At 39.3% G+C, this 21,982-nt stretch overlaps 1 protein-coding gene across 1 annotated transcript in view; it reads right to left on the bottom strand.

Moving 5' to 3' along the window:
- LOC131479844 (contactin-associated protein-like 5) overlaps positions 1–21,982 on the bottom strand; it is a 556,228-nt gene that overhangs the window by 92,866 nt on the left and 441,380 nt on the right. Inside the window, exons 14-16 of the mRNA XM_058661311.1 lie at positions 8,709–8,865; positions 746–873; positions 423–593 (exon numbers count right to left, since the gene is read on the bottom strand). Coding sequence (XP_058517294.1) covers positions 423–593; positions 746–873; positions 8,709–8,865 — 456 coding nt within the window. The remainder of the gene's footprint in view (positions 1–422; positions 594–745; positions 874–8,708; positions 8,866–21,982) is intronic.

Raw genomic sequence — 21,982 nt, 5'->3', positions numbered from 1 at the left:
TGTCAGGTAGAAGTGTTCCATCAGGTTCTTCCTAGACTAATAAATCTTGCGGGGACTTATTGTAGCTGGACTGCACTATTATCAAAATACAGGGGGAATCCTGTGGGGAAGGGAGTGTGCAAGGGGAAATCCTTGAACCCAAAGAACAGCATCATGAAAAATTTAAAACATTAAAACTTTTAATCAATTACTTTTTTCAAAACTCTCTCTCTCCATCCCTTTCTTTTTCTCTCTCCTTTCTGACTACCCTGAAACCTAACAGTAAAACCAGAGATGAACATGAGATGACCACTGCAAATTTGATCAAGCTCCAGTGAAAGTAATTTGACAGTACATCAATTCACTAGTGGCTGGTGGAAAAGATAGGAATTAAACATGTTCTGATGACTAGTGATGTTAGATTTGCAAATAAGAGAACTTACCGCTCATTTCAAGTCGTATAAAGTCTTTCAAGCCAAGATTTTCCAGGAAAACTCCAGATAAAGCCGTGGTTTTAAAGAAGAAGGAAATGTCGGCACTGAATTCCGCATGGAAGGCAGGGAAGTGGAGGTAAGAGGCTTCTGTGTCAAATGTGACCGCATTCCACAAGTGTCCTGCAAATGAGAAAACCCTTCAGCATCGGTCATCATTTTCCGTGGGGTGTGGATGCTTGGAGATAATGGAATGTTTCAAGACTAGGGCACACGGGAGAACCATCTTGTGCTCAAGTAATGCAGAAAAAGCGTATTTTTCAGGTTATACTCACGATCTCCATAGCAACGCAAGGGACCAATTCTCCAAGCAGCTTCTAAGTTTGATCTGTTGGTATGAGGGATAACTATTTGAGTAACAGGCAACTGCTCTTTGAAGGAAAGCAAACCAGTATAATTCGTCCTGCAAGATATAAATTTACACACACACACACAAAGAAAGGACAAAATGTGGGAAATCCAAGGAATATCTGAAAATGTCCCTGATTTTGGAAAAAAAAAAAAGATTCTGCTGTTTGCAACAGGGCAACCACTAGATAAGGGGAACAGAAGGCCTTTCATGGCTCACCAATGTGTGCAAAAAGCCGGAATGCCAGTTATAAAATCTGTGGTTGGCTTCCAAACACACATGCATTTTGCACCTTCCTCAATGTGCTTGCAAAGTACACTTTACAATGATTGTTACAGCTCATTGTGACTAGTAGCAACTCTCCTGCTGGATGCAATGCTAACAAGGCATTAAACATCTTTCCTTCTGTTCAACAGATTGGTTAGCCATCAGTGTGTTGGTTCAATGCGTTAATCTTTGAAGTGCAAGTACCAGCATCCCCTATGGGTACTGGTTCCTAGTTTGCATTCTATCTACTCCACTTGTATCCCAGCTCCTTGCCTTTGACCTGGGAAAGCAGTGAAGGATGGTCCAAGGCACAGAGACCTGCTCCCACATGGGAGATCCAGAAGAAACACCTAGCTGCTTTTATCAGTTCAGCTCAGCTCTGTCCATTGCAGCCAGTTGGGGAGTGAACTAGAGGATGGAAAATCTTTGTCTCTGTCACTCACTCTTTCTGATAATCTGCCTCACCTATGAAAATAAAAACAACAAAAAGGGGGTCATGGACTATCTTGTAGATAACATTAAATAGCCATCAGAAATCCTACTTGAAGATCACTTCAATTTGGAAGTGGAGATACCTTTCCATATTCATCTCTAATTGCAAATATAAGGAGGTTGTAAAATGAAATCATTAAACATACCATGACAATAGAATACTAGACTATCTACCGTTTCCTATAACTATAATGTCATGATACACTTAAATAGTAGCATGTTGGACTTGTGACTATTACTCAAGGATTATGCTACTTAAATGATGAGAGAACAGAATTGAGGCTAGTGGATGGGAGAATTCCTGTGTGTATGGAACTGTATCATGAATAATGTTGTTGATGATGATAATAATAATAATGCAGACTATGCCAAGGTTGCATTTCAGACACCTGTTCGTGAATTTTCAGGCACCTTTATTTGCTTCTTATCACCTTTTATCTGTAGATTAAAAGCAAGACATTATAGTGAGAGTGGGGTGTGTGGTTTTTCATTGCTTCATTCATGTCCAAAAGCTTGGCTTGGATAAATTTAAAATGCTCCTGCATCCAAAAACTGATGTTTTTGAAAAGACTTTTTTGTCATTTTAAAGGCAGGTTTTTTCAAGAAAAAGGAGAGATAGATATGTTCTTTCATCTACCCCTCATTCCCTAAACAACCCAAATAGCCACAATGCCCAGAGCTGAGCCTGTCCCCAAAGCTGGAAGCCAGGAATTCCTTCTTGGTTCTCCATGTAAGAAGTTTATATTTTAAATTTATTTTACACATACTTTTCTGTCTTTTGCCATCTTTCTTTCTCTATCATTTTATTTATTGCATAGAATAAGAAAAAAATTTCAAGGGCGATGAGACATTAGAGAATTTCTAATTCTGATCTGCATTCATTTTCTGCTCTCTTATTCATCTGTCCACCTACTACTCACGTTCCTTTGATGTCAGTTGACACTCAGACTCACACGCACGACTTTCCTGTACTCATTGCTTTGTCCCAGTTCACCTTTCATGTGGGCACTTCCTTGTGATCTCCACATTTGTACTGCTGAGACTACAAACCCTGCCGTCTTGATTTCTCCCCTCTTCCTTACCTGCTCCGTTATTCTTAATGAATCACTTCCACTGCTTTATCATCATCTTCCCTACCTCGGTTCTAACTGGAGGCAGTCCAGTCTCTTTCTAGGTCTTGGGGATGGACTCCAAAACTCGCTTGCTGCTTCCTTCTCTCAATTCTCTGACTCCTCTCAGACCCACATTTTCAAATTGTGAATTGTTATTCATATTGTATTGCTTAAAAACTTTTAAGCAGTCTGTCTCTTATAGGTGAAGTCCAGGTTCCAATATACTTGACAGAACAGAACAGACAACATAATAATATTTATATAAAGAAACAATATTATTCCTATGTCAAATGCACTGCTAGTGTTTGGGGCTACTATTCCAAGAATGTAGCGACAGTAACAACCACAACTTTGGGCATGAGTATAGCAGGTGCTTCTTTCTTCACTGACCATTGCTGTGTTATGTTAAAGGTTCATGCACTACCTCACTGAGTCCTGAGAACCACTCTATGATCATGCTGTGACAATGACTTCAAAGACAGGAAACTGCGGTTTTGAGGAGTGTTGAGCCATCCTAGGATGGAGCATTTGCAAATAGAGAGAACAGAGTTTAATCCAGAATGAGTTGCCAAAACATTCACTTATAAAACCATCATATTCTGTGCTTTCAATACTGAAAACAAAGTGAAATTTGTTGTTTCTCATCTTTAACTTACATCTTCCCATTGTGCTGAACTGATAATTCCAAACACACATCCTTCAGCTGCCCTTGGTCACTCTCAGGCTGACTGTCCACATTCTATTCACACAGGTTTGCTCCACACAACTAAAGTGCAATTGGTTAGGATTTAGTTTCCTAATTTACGGTCACCTTCCAACATTGCATTCCCCAAGATTCACTTGGGTCATCTTGGCAGGGTGTCTGGAGTCGATGCCATCTTAATTGTCAAGCTACATGATTACTCATTTGTTTTATTTCTGCTCAATACACATAGTAACTTTTTTATACGTAATTGCCCCAACGTTGAGAGAAATGGGGCCTCAATCATCCAGAATTTGTGGATTGAATGACAATTGATTACTCTGAAATGCTATTATTTCTGTACTATTATTTATTTCATTGCATATATGTATACTCTCCTTCAACACTGGTCTAGCTTCCAATAACCAGTATTGTCTCTCTCAGTTTACTGAAGTGACTGAGAAAATTAGAAAATTAAGGCATGCTGGATATACAACTTATTGCTAACTCTGCCAGTACTCTTGAGACAAATATTGCCCCTTTTAAACAAAGCAAGAACCTGAAGCTCAGAGAGCTCAAGCAATTCAGTTTCTTTAGTTAGTAAATGATAATCCTAGTATCTGAGCATCCTAGTATATACAATGTTACTTAGAAATTCATTAACTTGGGCCCAGCAGCGTGGCCTAGCAGCTAAAGTCCTCGTCTTGAACGCCCCGGGATCCCATATGGGCGCCAATTCTAATCCCAGCAGCTCCACTTCCCATCCAGCTCCCTGCTTGTGGCCTGGGAAAGCAGTCGAGGACGACCCAATGCTTTGGGACCCTACACCCACGTGGGAGACCTGGAAGAGGTTCCTGGTTCCTGGCTTCGGATCGGCGCAGCACTGGCCGTTGTGGCTCACTTGGGGAGTGAATCATCAGACAGAAGATCTTCCTCTCTGTGTATCTGACTTTGTAATAAAATAAATAAATCTTTAAAATAAAAAAGAAATTCATTAACTTTTGCATCCAGAAAATGGTGGTGCTGCCAGCTGAAATAGGCACAAGGTAGGTATGTTCTAAACGTATCATATGTGTTAGCTCATGACATTTTCGCATAACCCTTACAAGCCAGAGATGTTCAGGAGGTGGGATCATCTTCTTTTCTTCTACAAGATAAAAAAAAAAATCTACTCGTTCAGCACAATCCAGACAAGGATATTCATTTTCCCAGATAGGATGGCCAAACCTGAGATTGGGGAAGACCCTGAAGAGGACCCCAGCATTCCACTCTGCAATCATATTGAGATGAAGGTGCCACTATGATATACATGAAAAGAAGTAGTTGTGTTTTCCTGTGTGACTGTGTTCTGAATTCAGGGAGTTGTTAGCAATCCTGAGCAGTGACAGGTTTCCCCTCCCCCCACAGGGTGTGAATATCAAATTTCAGACTCACACTCAGTGTTCTCTGTGAAGTCCTTTCAGCAATTTGACCTCTTCTCTCAAAAGCAAATATGCAGCACCTGAACTTCTAGGCTACGGTTATATTCAATAACAACAATTGAAAAATGGAACTCATTGTTGACTTAGTGGCTAAAATACTGCTTTAAACACCTCAGGTATAATACTAGAATGCCTGATTTCATATCCAGATCACCTGTATACTATGACATTCTGCTAACGCACACCATAGATGATACCAAGAGGATGGCTCATATTGCGTCACTGCCTCCCACAAAAGCGACCCAAGCAACAATGGAGAAATTTCAAGTTGTCTCTCTGTCTCTTTCTCTGTCTGTGTCTCTGTCTCTTTCTTTTTCTGTATTTTTTTCGAACAAATGAAGTAAACAGTAAAAAAAAAGCATGTAAGATAAACTCTTCTGTAAAAAAAAAAGATCGAAAAATTTAAAAAGGCTAAATTACATTAAAAAAATTCCTTAACACATTGCTCTAATCATGAAAACCACTTAAAAATCAAGCATTCAATATAAAGAAATTATTCCATAAGTATGGTCATAAAAGTTATGAAATGCTGTGCTATTAAAATTAACAAGGCACATCCATTTACTGTTTATGTAAGAATGCCAATGAAAAATTCTAAGATACATTTTGCTTTAAAAATAGAATTGCAGATGAAGACATCTAGTTTTGCCTCAAATTTAGTTATAACTTAAATGAAAAATTGTCAATATTTGTGGAGATACCTTATAACTCAACTACTGTTTCTCAGAGCAAATTTTTTTCATGTAGAGTAAAGTTTACGAGGATTAAAAATGGCAATCTGGCAGGAGATTCTGCTTTTGAATTTTAAAACTACTGAAATATCTTGATTCTTTTAAAATAAAGATAATATATGTTTTTATTTTAAAAAGTAATCCTATTTTTAAAAGAAAAAAAAATCACTTTGATTTATGTAAGATTTTGCAGACCAAACCTGACAACACTAATGAAACTACGAAAAAAGTAAAAGGCAATAATTTCATCCTACTTATTTGGATCTAAGTGAAAGCTAATCTTTCCTGTGTGATCCATGAACTTCCTGGCAGGCAATATATTAAAACAGATTCCCATGACTGGATGTTTTTGTAGTGAATTAGGCACCACTTGGAATGCTATGTATTGAAGCACATGAATTCTAGCCCTGGTTACACTCTCAGCTCCAGCTAGAGAAAAGGCTGTGAGTGTTGGCTTAAACAGTTGGTCTCACACCATCAATGTGATGACCTGGATACAGCTCTTGACACCTGACTTTATCCCAGCTCAGTCATTGCTTTTGTTAGCATTATGGGGAGTGAACTAGCAGAGGTGAGGTGTCCATTGGTCTGTGTTTTTCTCTCTGCATCTCTGCCTTTTGAACAATCCAAAGAAGTAGGGATCAAAATTGCATGACCTTTTTAAGTGAAGTTGTATTTGCGTATGCCAATAGTTCAAGTCAAATGTTGCATAAAACACACAAATGCAAAATATTAACCTTGGTACTGACTTTAAGTTCTATATCCAGTACAATGTTTGTAATTGCTTAAAAATTGAATTCACAAAATTTCTCTGTTTGTGGAACTTGAAAGATAACTAATTACAACTTCAGTATACATCTATTTCTTATAGGTATACAATGAGCATTTCTTAAGTATAATTTGCTTTCTAGAATGCATCGATCAAAAACTATTCATAATCATAATATTCCTGAATGAATGATAAATGATAGCATCATCAAATAAAATGAGCAAAAAATCTTATTGCTATCCGATACAAAACACCAACTCCGTAACTCCACCTTCAGTTCTACAGATTAATGATTTCGGTTCTGAAATTAAACATGCATTTATAAGTGTGAGTGTGCTATTCTTTCATTCATGTTCTTCTCTTTTAATGTGTGATGCCTTTCTATGCTACTAAAACACATGAAAAATATGCTATCTTTACAAATCTTGAAGTAGATATTGGGTGTCATAACTGAGATAGAGTGTGGGGCACTGGTATTCCAGAGTAGAGTGACAAAGTGAAGCTCTGGCTCCACTTTTGATTCCAGATTCTTTTGAATGGCCATCCTGTAAAGCTGTAGGTGATGACTCAGCTTATTGTGTCTCTGTGACCCACATGGGAAACGCAGTGGAATTCCTGAAAATCCTATATCAAGCTACTGCACCATGTATAGCATACAGGGAAATTCAATGGCTAAATGATATACAATAACAACAAAAAAATGTTATTGACAAGGTGGAGAGGATGAGAAAAAAGAAAATCACACCATCAGTCCATCCATCTATTCATCTGTCCATTAATTTATTTATCCATTCATTCAGCAGTGAGTGCACAGATTCTTACGTAGCAAGGTTTTGAACCTGGTTATATTGCAAAGTCTATCTATTAAATCAGTGAATGAGCAGAAACTCACACAGACCATTCTTCATCTCTCTCTGTGCAGGTTAAAGTTATAACCAAACTCAATAAGCTATAGAAGAAATCATGAATGGATTCACAAGAGATACAACTCACCCATTAGTGATCACACAGCATTAGTTTTCTGGAAGGCATCCAGCCTTGGTGTGCCATAAGGTGATTTTCCTTTCCTTTAGGACTCAGGATTTGAGCCCCAGCTTAGACGCCACTAAAGTGAGGAACCATCAATTCACACAGCCTACAGGACTTCGAGTTACATAGGTTGATTTCTGTCTAAATCAAAGGCAGTCTGAGGCACCAAAAAATTAGATTGAATGAAAAAGCTGAGAAGCCCTAAACTCCTGGGATGTATCAAGCATTATCTCAGAAAGTCTCTCAAGAAGGAAATAAAGGATGTATTTGAAAATCAAAATCCTGGGACCTCTACTGCTTTCCAAGGTCACAAGCAGGAAGCTTAATGGGAAGCGGGGCAGCTGGGACCAAAAACGGTGCCCATATGGGATCCAGGCACATGCAAGGTGATGACTTTAGCCACTAGGCTCTTTCACCCAGCCTAAATAAAATAAATCTTTTTAGAAAGTTAAAGGGCTGTGTGTTCAGAGGGTATCAAATGTATGAAAGTTTCATAAGACAAAAAGGCTGGAATCACAGGATAGAAATACCAGTGGACAGCACCAAAGAAGACACAAGTGAGCCTATGCTGAGGGTAGCAGGTATTTTCCTGTCGACACAACATTTAACAGCCCCACAGGGGCCCATTCCCAGAGCTTATAGTTGCCAAACTTTCATGATTCCTGTTCGTCAAAATTTCCTGAATTTTTTGGATGTTTGGCACCCACATAGAAGACTGATATTGAGCTATACGTTTCTGGCTTCACAATAGCCTACACTGACTGTCACAGGTGTTGCGGGGTGGTGAAAAAGAAGGGGGGAGACACATCACCCTCTCTTCCTCCCTACAGTCCTGCCTCTTTCCCTCCCTTCCTCCCTTTCACCCTCCCTCCTTCTCTTTTCAAATGTATATATACTTTCTAAATACATGCAATTTAAAAGGAAGAGAACAATCGCAGGTGACTAGAACATCAGTGAGAGAGCTGGGGAAATGTCTGTATAATTACTCCTGGCTGTGTCTGCCACCGCTTTGCTCCACATCTGTGTTCTCCCTATGATAGACACACTCTTTGGATTGCAGAGGTCACGGCTCCATTCTATTCCTTTTGAGTATGAGTTAGGCCAACACAGAGATTGTGATGTGACCACATACCTTTGGTTGCATCCTTCATCACAGCACATAAAACACTAGAATTGACCACTTTCAGTGATAAAAGTCATCATTACCAAGACAGGGCCTTCACTCATTTGAATTTCTCATCTACAATTTTCTCTCTTTGGGGGAAGTTTTATGGATCACTGCATGTGCTGTGAAGACAAGTAAAGACAGCTCACAGTTCCTCTTACCATTCATCCTTGTGCACATCACAGTTGCAAAAGTGTGGAATATCCAGGAAACCTTTGTCCAGGCCACATTCACACTGCTGGGAGGCGGGTGGGGAACCTCCCCAGAATGGAAACTTCTCCTTGGACCGCCCAATCCACCAGATGTATGGTGCTCCATCTGGAAGACAAGATACTTCACAGGTCAAGGGGAAACTGAAAAAAGAATACATGCTAGTGCATATAAGCAGTGTTTTCATCAGAGCTATTTTCAATAGAGATTCTTCAAAAAGTTATTAATAATGGAACCTGAAGATACAATCATTTAAATACAAAAACATTTTTAATTTCACACATATTTTAGTGATTTTTTGAAGTCTCCTGTAGGAGGATTTAAAAACTGTTTTGCACCAGAATAAACCTATATTCTGGCTTAATTTCCCACAAACTTCTTGTTTTAAGTTTTATTTGTTTATTGTTTGAAACTCAAAGAGAAGAAGAAGCGATCACAGACACAGTTCCTATGCACTGCTTCACGTTTCGACTTTCCTCAGCAACTGGGGCTGGCCAGGCTGAAGGGAGGACCTAGCAATGAATCCAGTTTCTAATACATCCAGGAAGCTGGCATCAGGAGCAGAGCGGGATCTTGAAGCCAGGCACTCAGATGTGACCGACACCTGATAAGTAGTCAGTTTGCACCAAAGAAGAAAAAGAAAGAAAAGAAAGAGAAGAAAAGAGGAGAGAAGAGAAGAGAAGAGAAGGAAGGAGGGAGGGAAGGAAGGAAGGAAAGAAAGAAGAAAGGAAGGAAGGAAGGAAGGAAGGCAGGCAGGAAGGAAGGAAGGAAGAAAGAAAGAAAGAAAGAAAGAAAGAAAGAAAGAAAGAAAGAAAGAAAGAAAGAAAGAAAGAAAGAAAGAAAGAGAAAGAAAGAAAGGAGGGAGGGAGGGAAGGAAGGAAGGAAGGAGGGAGGGAGGAAGGAAAGGTAAGGGGAGAAACAATGCAAACAGCACAGAAAGGATTCCCTACAATGAAGGAAGCAAAGGTGGCTCCCCTGTGCTGATGCCTCTTTTGCATAACTGTTTCTTCCCTGAGTAGAGAAACCCTCCCCTCTGCAATGCACTAACTCAGCCTGGTGAGTTCTCACTGCCCACTCCTTGGTCAAACACACCACTTCCCTGGAACCTTTCTTAGGAGCCATGAATAAAAACCTGTTCTTACCCAGGGCTTCTGAAGTACTTTGTGAATTGTTCTGTTTCAACTCTTCTGTCTCACTGATTTGCACAGCAGTGCATAAGGCCTCCTTCCTGTAATGTTATTCTCTCTGTAGGTCATCAAATGTTTGTTAAAAATGTGATCTTTGGGCCCGGCGGCGTGGCCTAGCGGCTAAAGTCCTCTGCTTGAAAGCCCCGGAATCCCATATGGGCGCCGGTTCTTATCCCGCTAGCTCCACTTTCCATCCAGCTCCCTGCCTGTGGCCTGGGAAAGCAGTCGAGGACAGCCCAAGGGTTTGGGACCCTGCACCCGCATGGGAGTCCTGGAAGAGGTTCCTGGTTCCCGGCATCGGATCGGCGCGCACCGGCCGTTGCGGCTCACTTGGGGAGTGAAACATCGGATGGAAGGAAGATCTTCCTCTCTGTCTCTCCTCCTCTCTGTATATCCGGCTTTCCAATAACAATAAAATCTTAAAAAAAAAATGTGATCTTTACACAGACTACAATGAATGAAAAATATATATATATATATTTTATAAAATAAATATGTGATTTTTCTTTATTCACATATGGGACACTTAAAAATTTATAGGAAAATAGTATTGAGAGTTGACTGATGCAAAACATTTTAAATCCATGAACACTTTTTCATACTATATGTTTATTTTCCATGATTATTTTTATTTTTTATTTAATATATGACCCCTGGCATTTTGGATTCAATTCCTTCAATAAGCAGAACCCTGGAAAGTTCTAGAGATTGGGAGCTGCTGGAGAATGGGAGGGAGGGGAACCTTCACTTTAGCAAAAAGAGAACAGGCATGCTCTGGTTAGCTGATCTGAGAGACTCTTGAGGAGTTATCTACAGTGTCCTCAGTAACTGGCCATGGCTCAAAAACCCACCATCAGCACAAACATCCCTATGGGCAGTTAGAGCATGCTTGTATGTACTGGAATTTCAAGTTCACACGCCAGTCAGATGTGCAATTAGTTATAATATGTGGGCACAAAGTGATAGTCCACAATGAATCATACTGGCTTTAACTCCTCGGGAATGTCTGGATTGCCCCACAGGAATCATTCAACTCATCAAGGTGAGTACCATGCACTAAACATCACTTGTTACATCTCACAAGCGTATGCAAACCAAGCAACCACTGCCTTCTCCTCTCCTGTAGGAATAAGTGCTGTATACATTGGGAAGCCTTTTGCCTCAAGCAGTAAGGGGTTCTGGGCCATCTCTCACAGGGAACCGTCAGCACACTCCCCTTAAAACATCTCTTTCCTGCTGAAGCTAAAAAAAGTAAAATTTTCTTTCCCTCAATCACCTCTTAACCTAACAATGGAGAAAGATTTGAACCCATTCCTATTGTGAATACACTGCCACATCTATGCAAAGAAAGATTTCTATGCAAACAGCATGAAAAACAAGGTCCACAAAGCATATCTCTTAACCTTCCTAACAACTTTGAAAGTATTCATACTCATTTCACAGATAAAGAAATAGCAGCTAACACTAGGGTTAATAAATCCCTGGGAATACCCACACACACAAAGGGAGACATGAGTTTGACTTTACAGTTCTGATCCTCAGTTCTTGGGTCAAGATTGCAAAGTTATTTATTAAACAGCCATTACATTGATAAACTGTGCCATCTCCACTGAGAATGCATTCTCACTATGCTGGAGGATATTCCAAACTACATTGTCCTTCCAATTAGCTTGTCTTTTAATTTGAATAAAAAGAAACAAAAACACCTGGAGAATCAAACATTCCAAATAATGTATCATTTCTTCTACAAAGTTGCATTTGTCTGAAATCATACAGTGTTGCTGCACAGCTACATGGGACAGGGACAGGCCTATTAGGTTGCTAGGACCCAGTTGAAATTTCTCTGTAGAAATCTGAGATCAACATTTTGCAGATTGCACCTTGTGCTCAGTTGAGGTAGAATGAGCTATCTTTCTCACAAGAACACAGATTGATGGAAACTTATCAGGCATTTAGGTAGTCAGACTCAAAATCTTCCATTTCTAGGATAGTCACCATGTGACAAAAAGTTATTATAACTTTTGCACCCAAATATTTGCAAACACTACTTACGTGGCTTTGAAACTAAACCCCTTTGACACAGCTGCCAGAAAAGTTCAGTTCCTAGTTTCTCATAATCTTCCAGCTTTCTTCTTTTAACTTAAGATTTCCTTGTCCTACTTTTATGATCCCAAATTAATGTCCTATTACAACTAGCTTACTGAGTTAAGGCAGTGGAACAGGTGGCCCTGCAAGGTTCCTATTCACAGGGTTCATTAGGTCATAATTTCCTCTTCACTAATTCTTGTCGTTCGCTCTTATCTTGAGACATTCCTCTTCCAAGAATCAAAGCCTTGATAAATAACTAGTTATAATTAGCATGTAGCCAGACTGAGAGGAGCCCACTGTGTGATCATCAAAATTCCCTAGGAGCATGATATGGGAGACCATACGTTCCGCAGACCAAGCAGAAACTTGGATCGAATGAATACATGCCTTTCAGCCTAAGTTCAGTCTATCAGAATGTTTGCACTTCTAGGAATCCATGAATGAAGTGGTAGATACACAGATCCTTGCTCTGCACTCTGCAATGAACACCTCGTTTCCTAAATGGTGCTGCTGCACGTCAAGAGTAATCGAAATTGAGTGATTCTAGAAATTCCTGAAACCAGCCTTTTGGTGCTGTGTAATAGTTTTAACTAGATGCTCATAAGAGGTAACAAACTAGTTTTAGGCTAAATTCTGTTATCTAAACGTGTGTAACATGTTATATACAGTTGAGAAAACTTATGACAAGGGTAGACAGAGTACAGAATGAAAACAAAGTTTTAGTTGCAACTGAGTAAATTGTCCACGATGAACTGTCTTTGCAGTGCAGGGGATTAAGCTGGAATGACAACGTCTCAGAGTGCAGTAACAATCTGAGTCTCGGCTGTGCTGCTTTCCACCCAGTTTCCTGCTAGTGTGCCAGGAAAGGCAGCGAGAATCTGACTCAGGTAATTTAGGCTTTATCTTGCACCACAATCCTTCAGTGAATGTGTCCCTGAAGATGCTTTGGTCTTCTCCACAGACACCATTGATGGGTTTAGTTATCTAGTCTCATCGCTATAACATCAGTCCTGAGGTAGGCTGCTTTAAAGAAACAGTTAACAGGCATTTAGTCAAATTATCACATACCCTGGCATTTCTCTTTGAACTGTTTAGCGAATATCTCTCAGTCCTACTCTTCCACTTGCACCAAAAGCAGTGTGATGCATGCCATCTTCGCTCCCCCTACCCTGCTGTGTGTCTCTCATATCTTCCTTCTTTTCCAAGCTTCTAGGCTGAGAAACACGGCTTCATGTACAACAAACACAGCTCCTTGACCACCATGCAAACTAAGCTGAGTTATTAATGTTGCATTACAAATTAGAATGTCTCCGTTATCATTCATGCCAATGGACTCACTTCCAAGATACCACTACCATATAGAAAATCAGAATTAATAATCCAATATGGTTTAGTTCATGAATGTTTCATCCAGATTATAAAGTTTTCATGTTAGTGGCGCACTGAAAATATGTAAGAGAGAGGGCTAGATGTCGTAACTCAGTATTTATATCACCACCAGGGACCACTGCATCTGAGTGTGCCCGGATTCTAGTTTCTGTTCTGCTGCTTAGTAAAGCTTGCTATTATGGGTTGAGTTCTGAGTTCCTGGCTATGACCTGGCCTAGACTTAGCTGTTGTAGGAATTTGGATAGTGAACCAGCAAATGGGAGATCACTTGCTGTGTATCTCACTGCCTTTCAAGAAAAGAAACACAATTTTTTTTTAAAAAAAGTGACAAATAATTCTTTTGTAATACATCGATATTTCTTATAGTTTGATGAATTAATTTATAAGATACAATGTATTGTGCAAACCTTAAAAGAAATGCTGTTTCATTGAAAGCACTGATTTAGGTACACTATTCTGAAAGCACAACTTCCATGCACATGTAGTGTATCTGTGTCACTAGAATAACATGTCCAAGTGTGGCGGCTTATAAAGTAGACTTTACTTTTACACTTCTGGAGTCTACAGAATCAAATCACCATGGCAAATTCTGCTGTTCATGAGAGGAGTAATTTCTGGATTCTTCTTGCTGGCATTCCTCCTTGAATTGTTTGGGAATATCTCTCAGAGGCAAAAAACAAATCGGGGTATCCTTTATAACTGCATGGGTCCCATTCAAAAAGGTACCACCTCATGATGCAATCACACACACACACACCTTCCCAGGTCAGCCTGCTAATGCCATTTCCTCTGTCACTAGATTCCACTGTGTGAGACTCATGGGGACAAAAATATGCAAATTCCATAGCAAAAGGATAAAACATTATTAACCTACTCATATTCTCTAAGAAAATTTTGAAAAAATGCTGAATTGAGTAAAAGAAGTTGAACAACTGAGATGTAATGACTTAGCATTCCTTTAAGTTTCGCCAATTTTTACCAAAATCTTACCTAAAGCTAATTGATTATTAAAAAAAAAAACTGTTGTTAAAAAAAAAAAAGACTGTTGTTTTCATTATAATGTTCTTTTAATTCTTTCTTTGTTTTAAGTAGAGGACACTGAGGTGTAAATCTAGCTCAGAATGGAAGGATACATTTTCATCCAGAGAGAAGGTGTGCTTGTTTGTGGAGGGTGCATTTATATATACATTCTGAATTATTTACTTTGTTTATTTTCCATAGTCAAAGATTGCTTTATCCTCAACACATACTGATATAACACACACATCCACACATGTATGTTGTTTTGCCTGACTTTATTCCATGATGTATTCCTTTTATTTATTTATCTATTTTCCTCTACTTGAAATGGAGAATGGCAGTCTCTCTCTCTCTCTCTCTCTCTCTCTCTCTCTCTCTCTCTCTCTCTCTCTCTCTCTCTCACACACACACAGAGGGAGAGAGATCTTTTACCCACATGCTCCTTCTCTAAATGGCCACTACAGCCAGGTGTGAGACAAGCTAAACCTATAGTGCTGGAACTTCATCCATGGGGCACAGTTACGAGAACATGGCTCCATCATATTTTGTTTTCCAGATGCATTACTAAAAAATTGAATCCAAGTCAGAGATGGTGGGAAGCAAAACAGGCTCTCTCAGAAATTGGGTGTGTGGATATCCTAAGATGACTTCATTCACTGTGCCATAGCACTTGCCCCACCTTTTCTCTTTTAAATTCTTTTCTGGGTCACTCTTCTGCGATTTTACACCAGATTCTTACTCCTTTTTATTTTTTTCTTTTGTATCAACCGTTCTACAATTCTTTCTTCTCCTTTCTTCTGTTCTCCTCTCTGTTCCCCCTAACTGCATTTACATTTCTTTTCCAATTCTCCTCTAGCAACGCTTAATCTCTTCTGTAAATATGTATACACAATCACAGACGAAAGACAACTCACATGTCTACACACAGTACTCTGTTGTGGATTACTAATAAGCATTATGCAGTTATGGTGAAAGAAAGAAGAAAGGGAGATGGAGAGGGAGAGAGAGAGAGATAGGGAGAGGAGAAAGAAAGAAAGAAAGAAAGAAAGAAAGAAAGAAAGAAAGAAAGAAAGAAAGAAAGAAAGAAAGAAAGAAAGAAAGAGGGCTCGGCAGTGTGGCCTAGTGGCTAAGGTCCTCTCCTTGATCCCATATGGCCGCTGGTTCTAATCCCGGCAGCTCCACTTCCTCTCTCTCTCCTCCTCTCAGTATATCTGACTTTGTAATAAAAATAAAATAAATCTTAAAAAAAAAAAAGAAAGGAAAAAGCGAGATAGGCGGGATAGACTAGTGTCTAGATTGTAGCCTTGCATGTGTTGGAATAGCCTATGGGAGCTGTTTCCTGTCCTGCTGCTCCACTTCCCTTGCAGCTCCATGCTTGTCACCTTGGAAGACAATGGAGGATGCCCCAGAGCCAAAACTGCATGTAAAACCTGGAGGAAACTCCTGGCTTCTGGCTTTGGATCAGCCCAACTGTGGTCACTGGGGCCACTTGAGGAGTTAACCAGCAAAGACTTTTTCTCTCATTATGTCTGTAAATCTACCTTTCCAGTGAAAATAAATAAATCTTAACAAGAAGAAATAGTCAGAGAACAAAAAGAGGAAAAAGGAATAAACAAGAAGTCAGCAAGAACCCATTCTACAAATATCTACAAGAATCAAGATTCCCTTCCAATTAGCCACATCAATGAAATAATGAAGGAAATTGAGTTTGGCTTTCCCATTGCTAATAGACAAAATGCTCTTTGTTTATTTCTGTTTTGAAGCATAACTCCTCACTGAAGCATTCCTCCTCATTAGAGGAATGGACAGAACAAGGACCAGACAGTAAGCTGATGGAACTCACAGACTACACACATTAGTGAAGGCTGGCAGCAGAACACAGCAGGCCTGAAAGACGAATGGGTGAGGACAGCTTTTCTAATGAATACAATATGAGGAAATTTGCAATTACCCTGACCAGAGAGAAGTGGCTAGAGGATCATCAGCCTAATAATATCGCAATACAATAGAATTGTGTGTTGCATTTCCTATCTTACATTCCCAAATCTGAATAATATTTATTAAACATCCTTCTGCTTATGTTTATTTTCAGGATTAGGAGAAAATAAAATGGGGGTAGATTTCCTGCCTTCAGGATTTTCTGTTCTTCTATTATCCACAAAGTCCATTTAATTACTCTGAAAGATACACAATTGTAAATAGTTGAAAATAGTCATCTTGGTATTTTGAAAAAAAAAAGTTCATTTAAAAGAATAGTTTAAGTGTTAAAACTTATAGTTGAATGTTCAAAGAGCAATCAAATGAGATTTTGACAGTAATTTACTTAAACACAAATATGATTGGGCCTGGCAAGGTAGCATAGTAGCTAAGGTCCTCGCCTTGAAGGTACCGGGATCCTATATGGGTGCCAGTTTTCCCTGCCACCCTGCTTTCCATCCAGCTCCCTGTTTGTGGCCTGGGAAAACAGTAGAAGTTGGCCCAAAGCCTTGGGATTCTGCACATGTGGGAGACTTAGAGAAGCTCCTGGCTGCTGCTTGGGTACTGATTCAACAAATGGAAAATCCTCCTCTCTGGCTCTCCTCCTCTCTTTATATCTGCCTTTCCAATAAAAATAAAGCAAATCCTTAAAAAAAAAAAAGACAAAGATGACTATCAAACAGTATACATGAATCAATTGTTAAAATCCCAGTGATTAATTGAATTATTTAATACACATGTATGTATTACATGTGTGTTTGTGTAGATGCACATCTGCCTACTACACAATGAAATAACAGTATGCTCTTTGAATTCTGCAGTGATACAAAGAAGCTCAATTTCACGAAAGATGAACACTTTCACTAACAATCTCCCTCCACCAAATGCATGTATGTAACATATATGTTCTCATAACCGGGTGTGCAGCTCTGTAGCTCATCAGAGAACATTGTGCAGACCTCCGTTCTTCAAGATGTCACTTTTTTGCAAATCATGAGGAAAAAGCTAAGTAGTTGAATATAACATGATATACTGCATTAGCACTCAATTCCAAGGCTAATCAACCTATTTCTTGTCTCCTATGAAGACAAGTCATTAACCAGGGTTGCTGTCTACCACCTCAGTCAACAGGAACAAGCCCTCCAACCTTCTTAGACAGCTAATGCACTGTGGGATGCTCTCAGAGTCTTGAATCCAGTTGGAGAGGTGAGCAAATTACACAACAGAAACAACAGTGAAAAAAAAAAAAACCTCAGCTCTGAGTTTTCACAGGTTTCTAGTGATTCAGTAACATGATCCATTTCTAGCTCTATGTAAAATATCTTCACAAATACAATAAAACAGCTGACATTTTAGCAAGTCCTGTAATTATTTCATAACTGTGACTAGCCATATATACATATATATAGATATATAGACACATATCTATATATATACACACACACACATAAATATATATACATATATATTATTGACTGGAATATTCATTGCAATTTTGGAGATATTTAAAAATGCAAAATGAATTGGATTTCAACTATATTTACATACTGATTTATAGCTTAAAATGCTCCATATTCACTTTACATGTCATGGATGCCCATTTAAAAAATCAAGTCAGGAAATGATCTAATATTTGTTCATTATTTGTTTCACATAATAAAAATCATGGATGATGCTGGAGCTAGCGTGTAGCTTAATATGTTAAGATACAATCCACAATTTCCAAATCCTATAACGGTGCTGGTGTATGTCCTGGCCATTCTACTTCTGATCCAGCTCCAGTAAATAGAATCCTGTTATTTTCTTGTTTGAACTAAATCACTGTTTGCTTTGAGCTGGCATTCATGAAAATATTTTATAAAACAATTTGAAAACTAGATCGAGCTCTCAAACGAGATACATATTCAGTGAGGTAATTTTTAAGGGCTCTGAAATAATCTGACACTCTTCAAAGTGTGACAATCCTGATGGGCTAATGATGCTGGAACTGATAGGAGGAAAATGGAATGGTGTGGCTTCTCCAGAGGAGTCAGGAAAGGCCTGATTACATTCTATTGCTCATGCATTATGACTTCATGTTGTCCTTAATCACATCCTGGGAATTTCAATAGCCTTTTTCTTGCATATGAGTCTACCAAGCATAGATTGGTTCATAACAAATATTTAGGATTTGAAAATATAAAACAGCTAACTTGCATATTAGGATATAATTTTCATTGAGCCTCAGTTTGGATCATGAAAATTCATTGAGCTTTCCTTTCCTGATTTGTGAATTCACAATGTGATCCTTCAAAAAAAGATGAAGGGACTTCAAAGCATCTTAGGGTCTTTAATCCAGCATGTTAACACTTAAATTCTCAATGTTGCCTCTGTAATAAATATTCCTTTGATCATCTTATATTCAGCTATAACTTGTTTGGAACTTCAATACCAAAATAGATTATGTATGTAATACAAATAGGTATTTAGAGATATATTCCTTTTAAGAAGGAATAATATTACATATATCTACTCATCTACTTGATTTATCATGATTTTCAATGAGAGTATGATCAGCAAATCTGAACACACAACTAATGAGTAAGGAGACTGATTAAACACATTTTCCTACAGAGGAAAGCATCCAGAACAAAAGAAGTGAACTAATATTGGATTGATACATGAAATTATTTTACATAGAGAAAATTCTAAAGTCTCCACCAAAAAATGCTCTCAGAATTCGAATGAATTCAATTAAGTTGCAGGATACTAAATCAACAAGCAGAAAGTAGTAATAAGTGTATATGATAACAATATCTATCTGAAAACAGACATAAGGGAAATAATCCTGTTTCAAGTGCACCGGAAGAAAAAAATGCTTAGGGATGAATGTAATCAAGGACGTGAAATGATTCTGCAGTGAACACTGCCAAGCATCAATGACAGGCATTTTAAATGACAAACATAAATAGAAAGATCTGTGTTTATGGCATGAATGAATTTATATTGTTGAACTGTCTAAACTCTGCAAAGTTGGTTGCAGATCCAATGAATTTACTATCAAAACATCCTGGAATTTTACAGAAACAGTAAAAGTAATCCTACAGGATCATAAATGATCCCAAATTGCCAAATCAATCTTCAGTCAGAGGAGCAATGTTAGATTTACCACATTTCTGTTTTTTAAAAGATTTATTTCTCTTTATTGGAAACTCTGATTTACAATTAGAGCAAATGAAAGATGGAGAAAAAAAATCTTCCGTCTGCTGATTTACTCTCCAAGTGGCCACAACGGCCAGAGCTGAGTCGATCTGAAATCAGGAGCCAGGAGCCAGGAAATTTTTCTGGGTCTTCCACATGGGTGTAGGGTCACCAGGCTTTGGATTATCCTCTACTACTTTCCCAGGCCATAAGTAGCAGCTGAATGGGAAGTGGAGCAGCTAGGACACAAATCATTACACAGGGATCCTGACACAAGCAAAATGAGGACTTTAGCCACTGAGTTATCATACCAAGCCCCCACCATTCTTGTTTAGAAGAATAAAGCTAATGTAATCAAAGTAGTGTATGCTAACATAAAAGCAGATACATAACATCGCTGTAAGATACTTTTCAATTTGCATGGGAGTTACACACATCCCAATTGATTCATCATGGTTGACTTTCATAATAAACAAAAATACACTAAATATATCAAAACCTCTAAAATACCACAGCTCAACATGAAAATCCATCATAGCTTGGATCGTCAATGTCTGTGACCCAGAACTGCCCAGGACTGCAAGGATGAACCTCACAGCATCTGGTTAGCACAGCAAAAGATCAAAATTCAAAGCACGGCTTATCCTGAATGTGTTTCTTTCGTGCTACTGTAATGTCAACATATTGTAAGCAAAGGAATATTTATATTTGGAGATAAGGGATTAAAAAATAAAAGCTGAGCTAAGAAAGGCAATTCTTGTGAGGTCCTGATGCAGTTTGACAGGTGTGTTTATACAGCTAATATTTTAGAAGAGACACTAGGGTACTCATGGACTGCCAAAGAGGAGAGCTGACAGAAGGAACACAAACCTGCCGGAATGTTGTTCATGGACTTCTATCCTCAAAAACTGTCGGGAAATGCATTTCAGTCACCTGGTCACCCTGCCATGGCAGCTCTAGTAAAACAAAGCAGCAACATAAACGTTCATGTTGCATTTTCAGAATTTTCCATTTTAAGATGTCCAGGACATTGAAGGAGAGCTCTAACTTCCCTTAAATATGAAGAGGAATAATACTCACTGTGAAAACACAGTGATGCAATTTTAGTTTGCCTGCTTCTTTTCAAAAGCTTCTCACTTAGATGTTTTCAGTTTGCTTGTTTTTTGTCTGGCCGGTCTGCTGCCAATGCCTCACAGTCCTTTATTAAGGATTAGCAAAGCAGAGATGTGTGTGACAGTTCTGAGGGCCATAAAATCCCAGTCCGGCATGGACAGGGAGGTGGCTGAGGGCGGCGGTGACTGTGAGGATACACTCTCTTCCTCTTTTTAATAACATTAGCCATTTCCTCCCAGCAGGAAGTGTGCTGGCATTGAGAAAAGGCAGATACAGAAACAGAAAAATGCCTCACAGAGTATGGAAGAGTTTTACTCATGCTGATAGAAAATAGTGTATGCCACAGGTATCTTCACCTGAAAATCTAAAACTCAACATTCTTCAGAGTAAACAATTTTTGAATACCACCATGGTGTCACAAATGGAATACTTCATTATATGAAATGATGTTTCATGTGCAAAATGATAAAAAATATTTCATGAAATTATTTTCAGGCTACAAATATAAGGTACAAGCAAACCTTAGCTCACCAGCAACAGCAGGAACCAGGCAGATCCCAGGTCATGCTGGATAGGCTGTTACACTTATTGGTTTGCATGAGCCAGGGATAGGAGCAAATTGAGCAGGGCCAGCTTCCTGACTGGGGTTAGGCCAGGTCAGGCCAGGCTACAGCATCTAAGGCAAAGACCAAAACAGGAGACGGGCTAGGCCATGCTGGGTCAGAGCAACCATTGGCACATGCAGGATCTATGGCTAGGAACGGGCCTGACTGGGGAGCTAAGGGGATACACTGGCTGGGTAATGGTTACCACTGGTGAGAGTGGGTGCTAGAGTGGCAGCTGCGTTCTGGTCTGGACATAGTTGCATTATCCCTCGGCACAAAGGTAGGCTGGGGCCAGGTGCACCGGACTGGGCTAGACTCCAGCAACAACTGGTGATTGTGAGGACCAAGGTTGGTGTAGGACAGGCTAGGCTAGGTCTCTGACCCTACTGAGCCATGTGTGAGCTATGTCTGGGTGTGGACCAGGCTTGACTGGGCTGAAATATCCAACAGTAAGAATCATAATGGGTTAAAGGCCAGTCAGGAAAGGCCACTGCTCCTGCTAGAACAGGAGATGGACTAAGTAGGGTTGGTCCATGGACCCACTGGAGTACGCGAGATCTGGCATTGGGAGAGGTTCTGTTGGAGGAGCTTGGGAAACTTCTCTGTCAGGAAAGAGTCTCTAAAGGTGAGTGCAAGAACAACAATAGGGACAGCCTAAACCAGGCC

The sequence above is a fragment of the Ochotona princeps genome, chromosome 3 (assembly GCF_030435755.1).
Source record: "Ochotona princeps isolate mOchPri1 chromosome 3, mOchPri1.hap1, whole genome shotgun sequence".
Lineage (NCBI taxonomy): Eukaryota > Metazoa > Chordata > Mammalia > Lagomorpha > Ochotonidae > Ochotona > Ochotona princeps.
The sequence above is the reverse complement of the archived record's forward strand: the minus strand, read 5'-3'. Positions and strand labels throughout refer to the sequence as shown.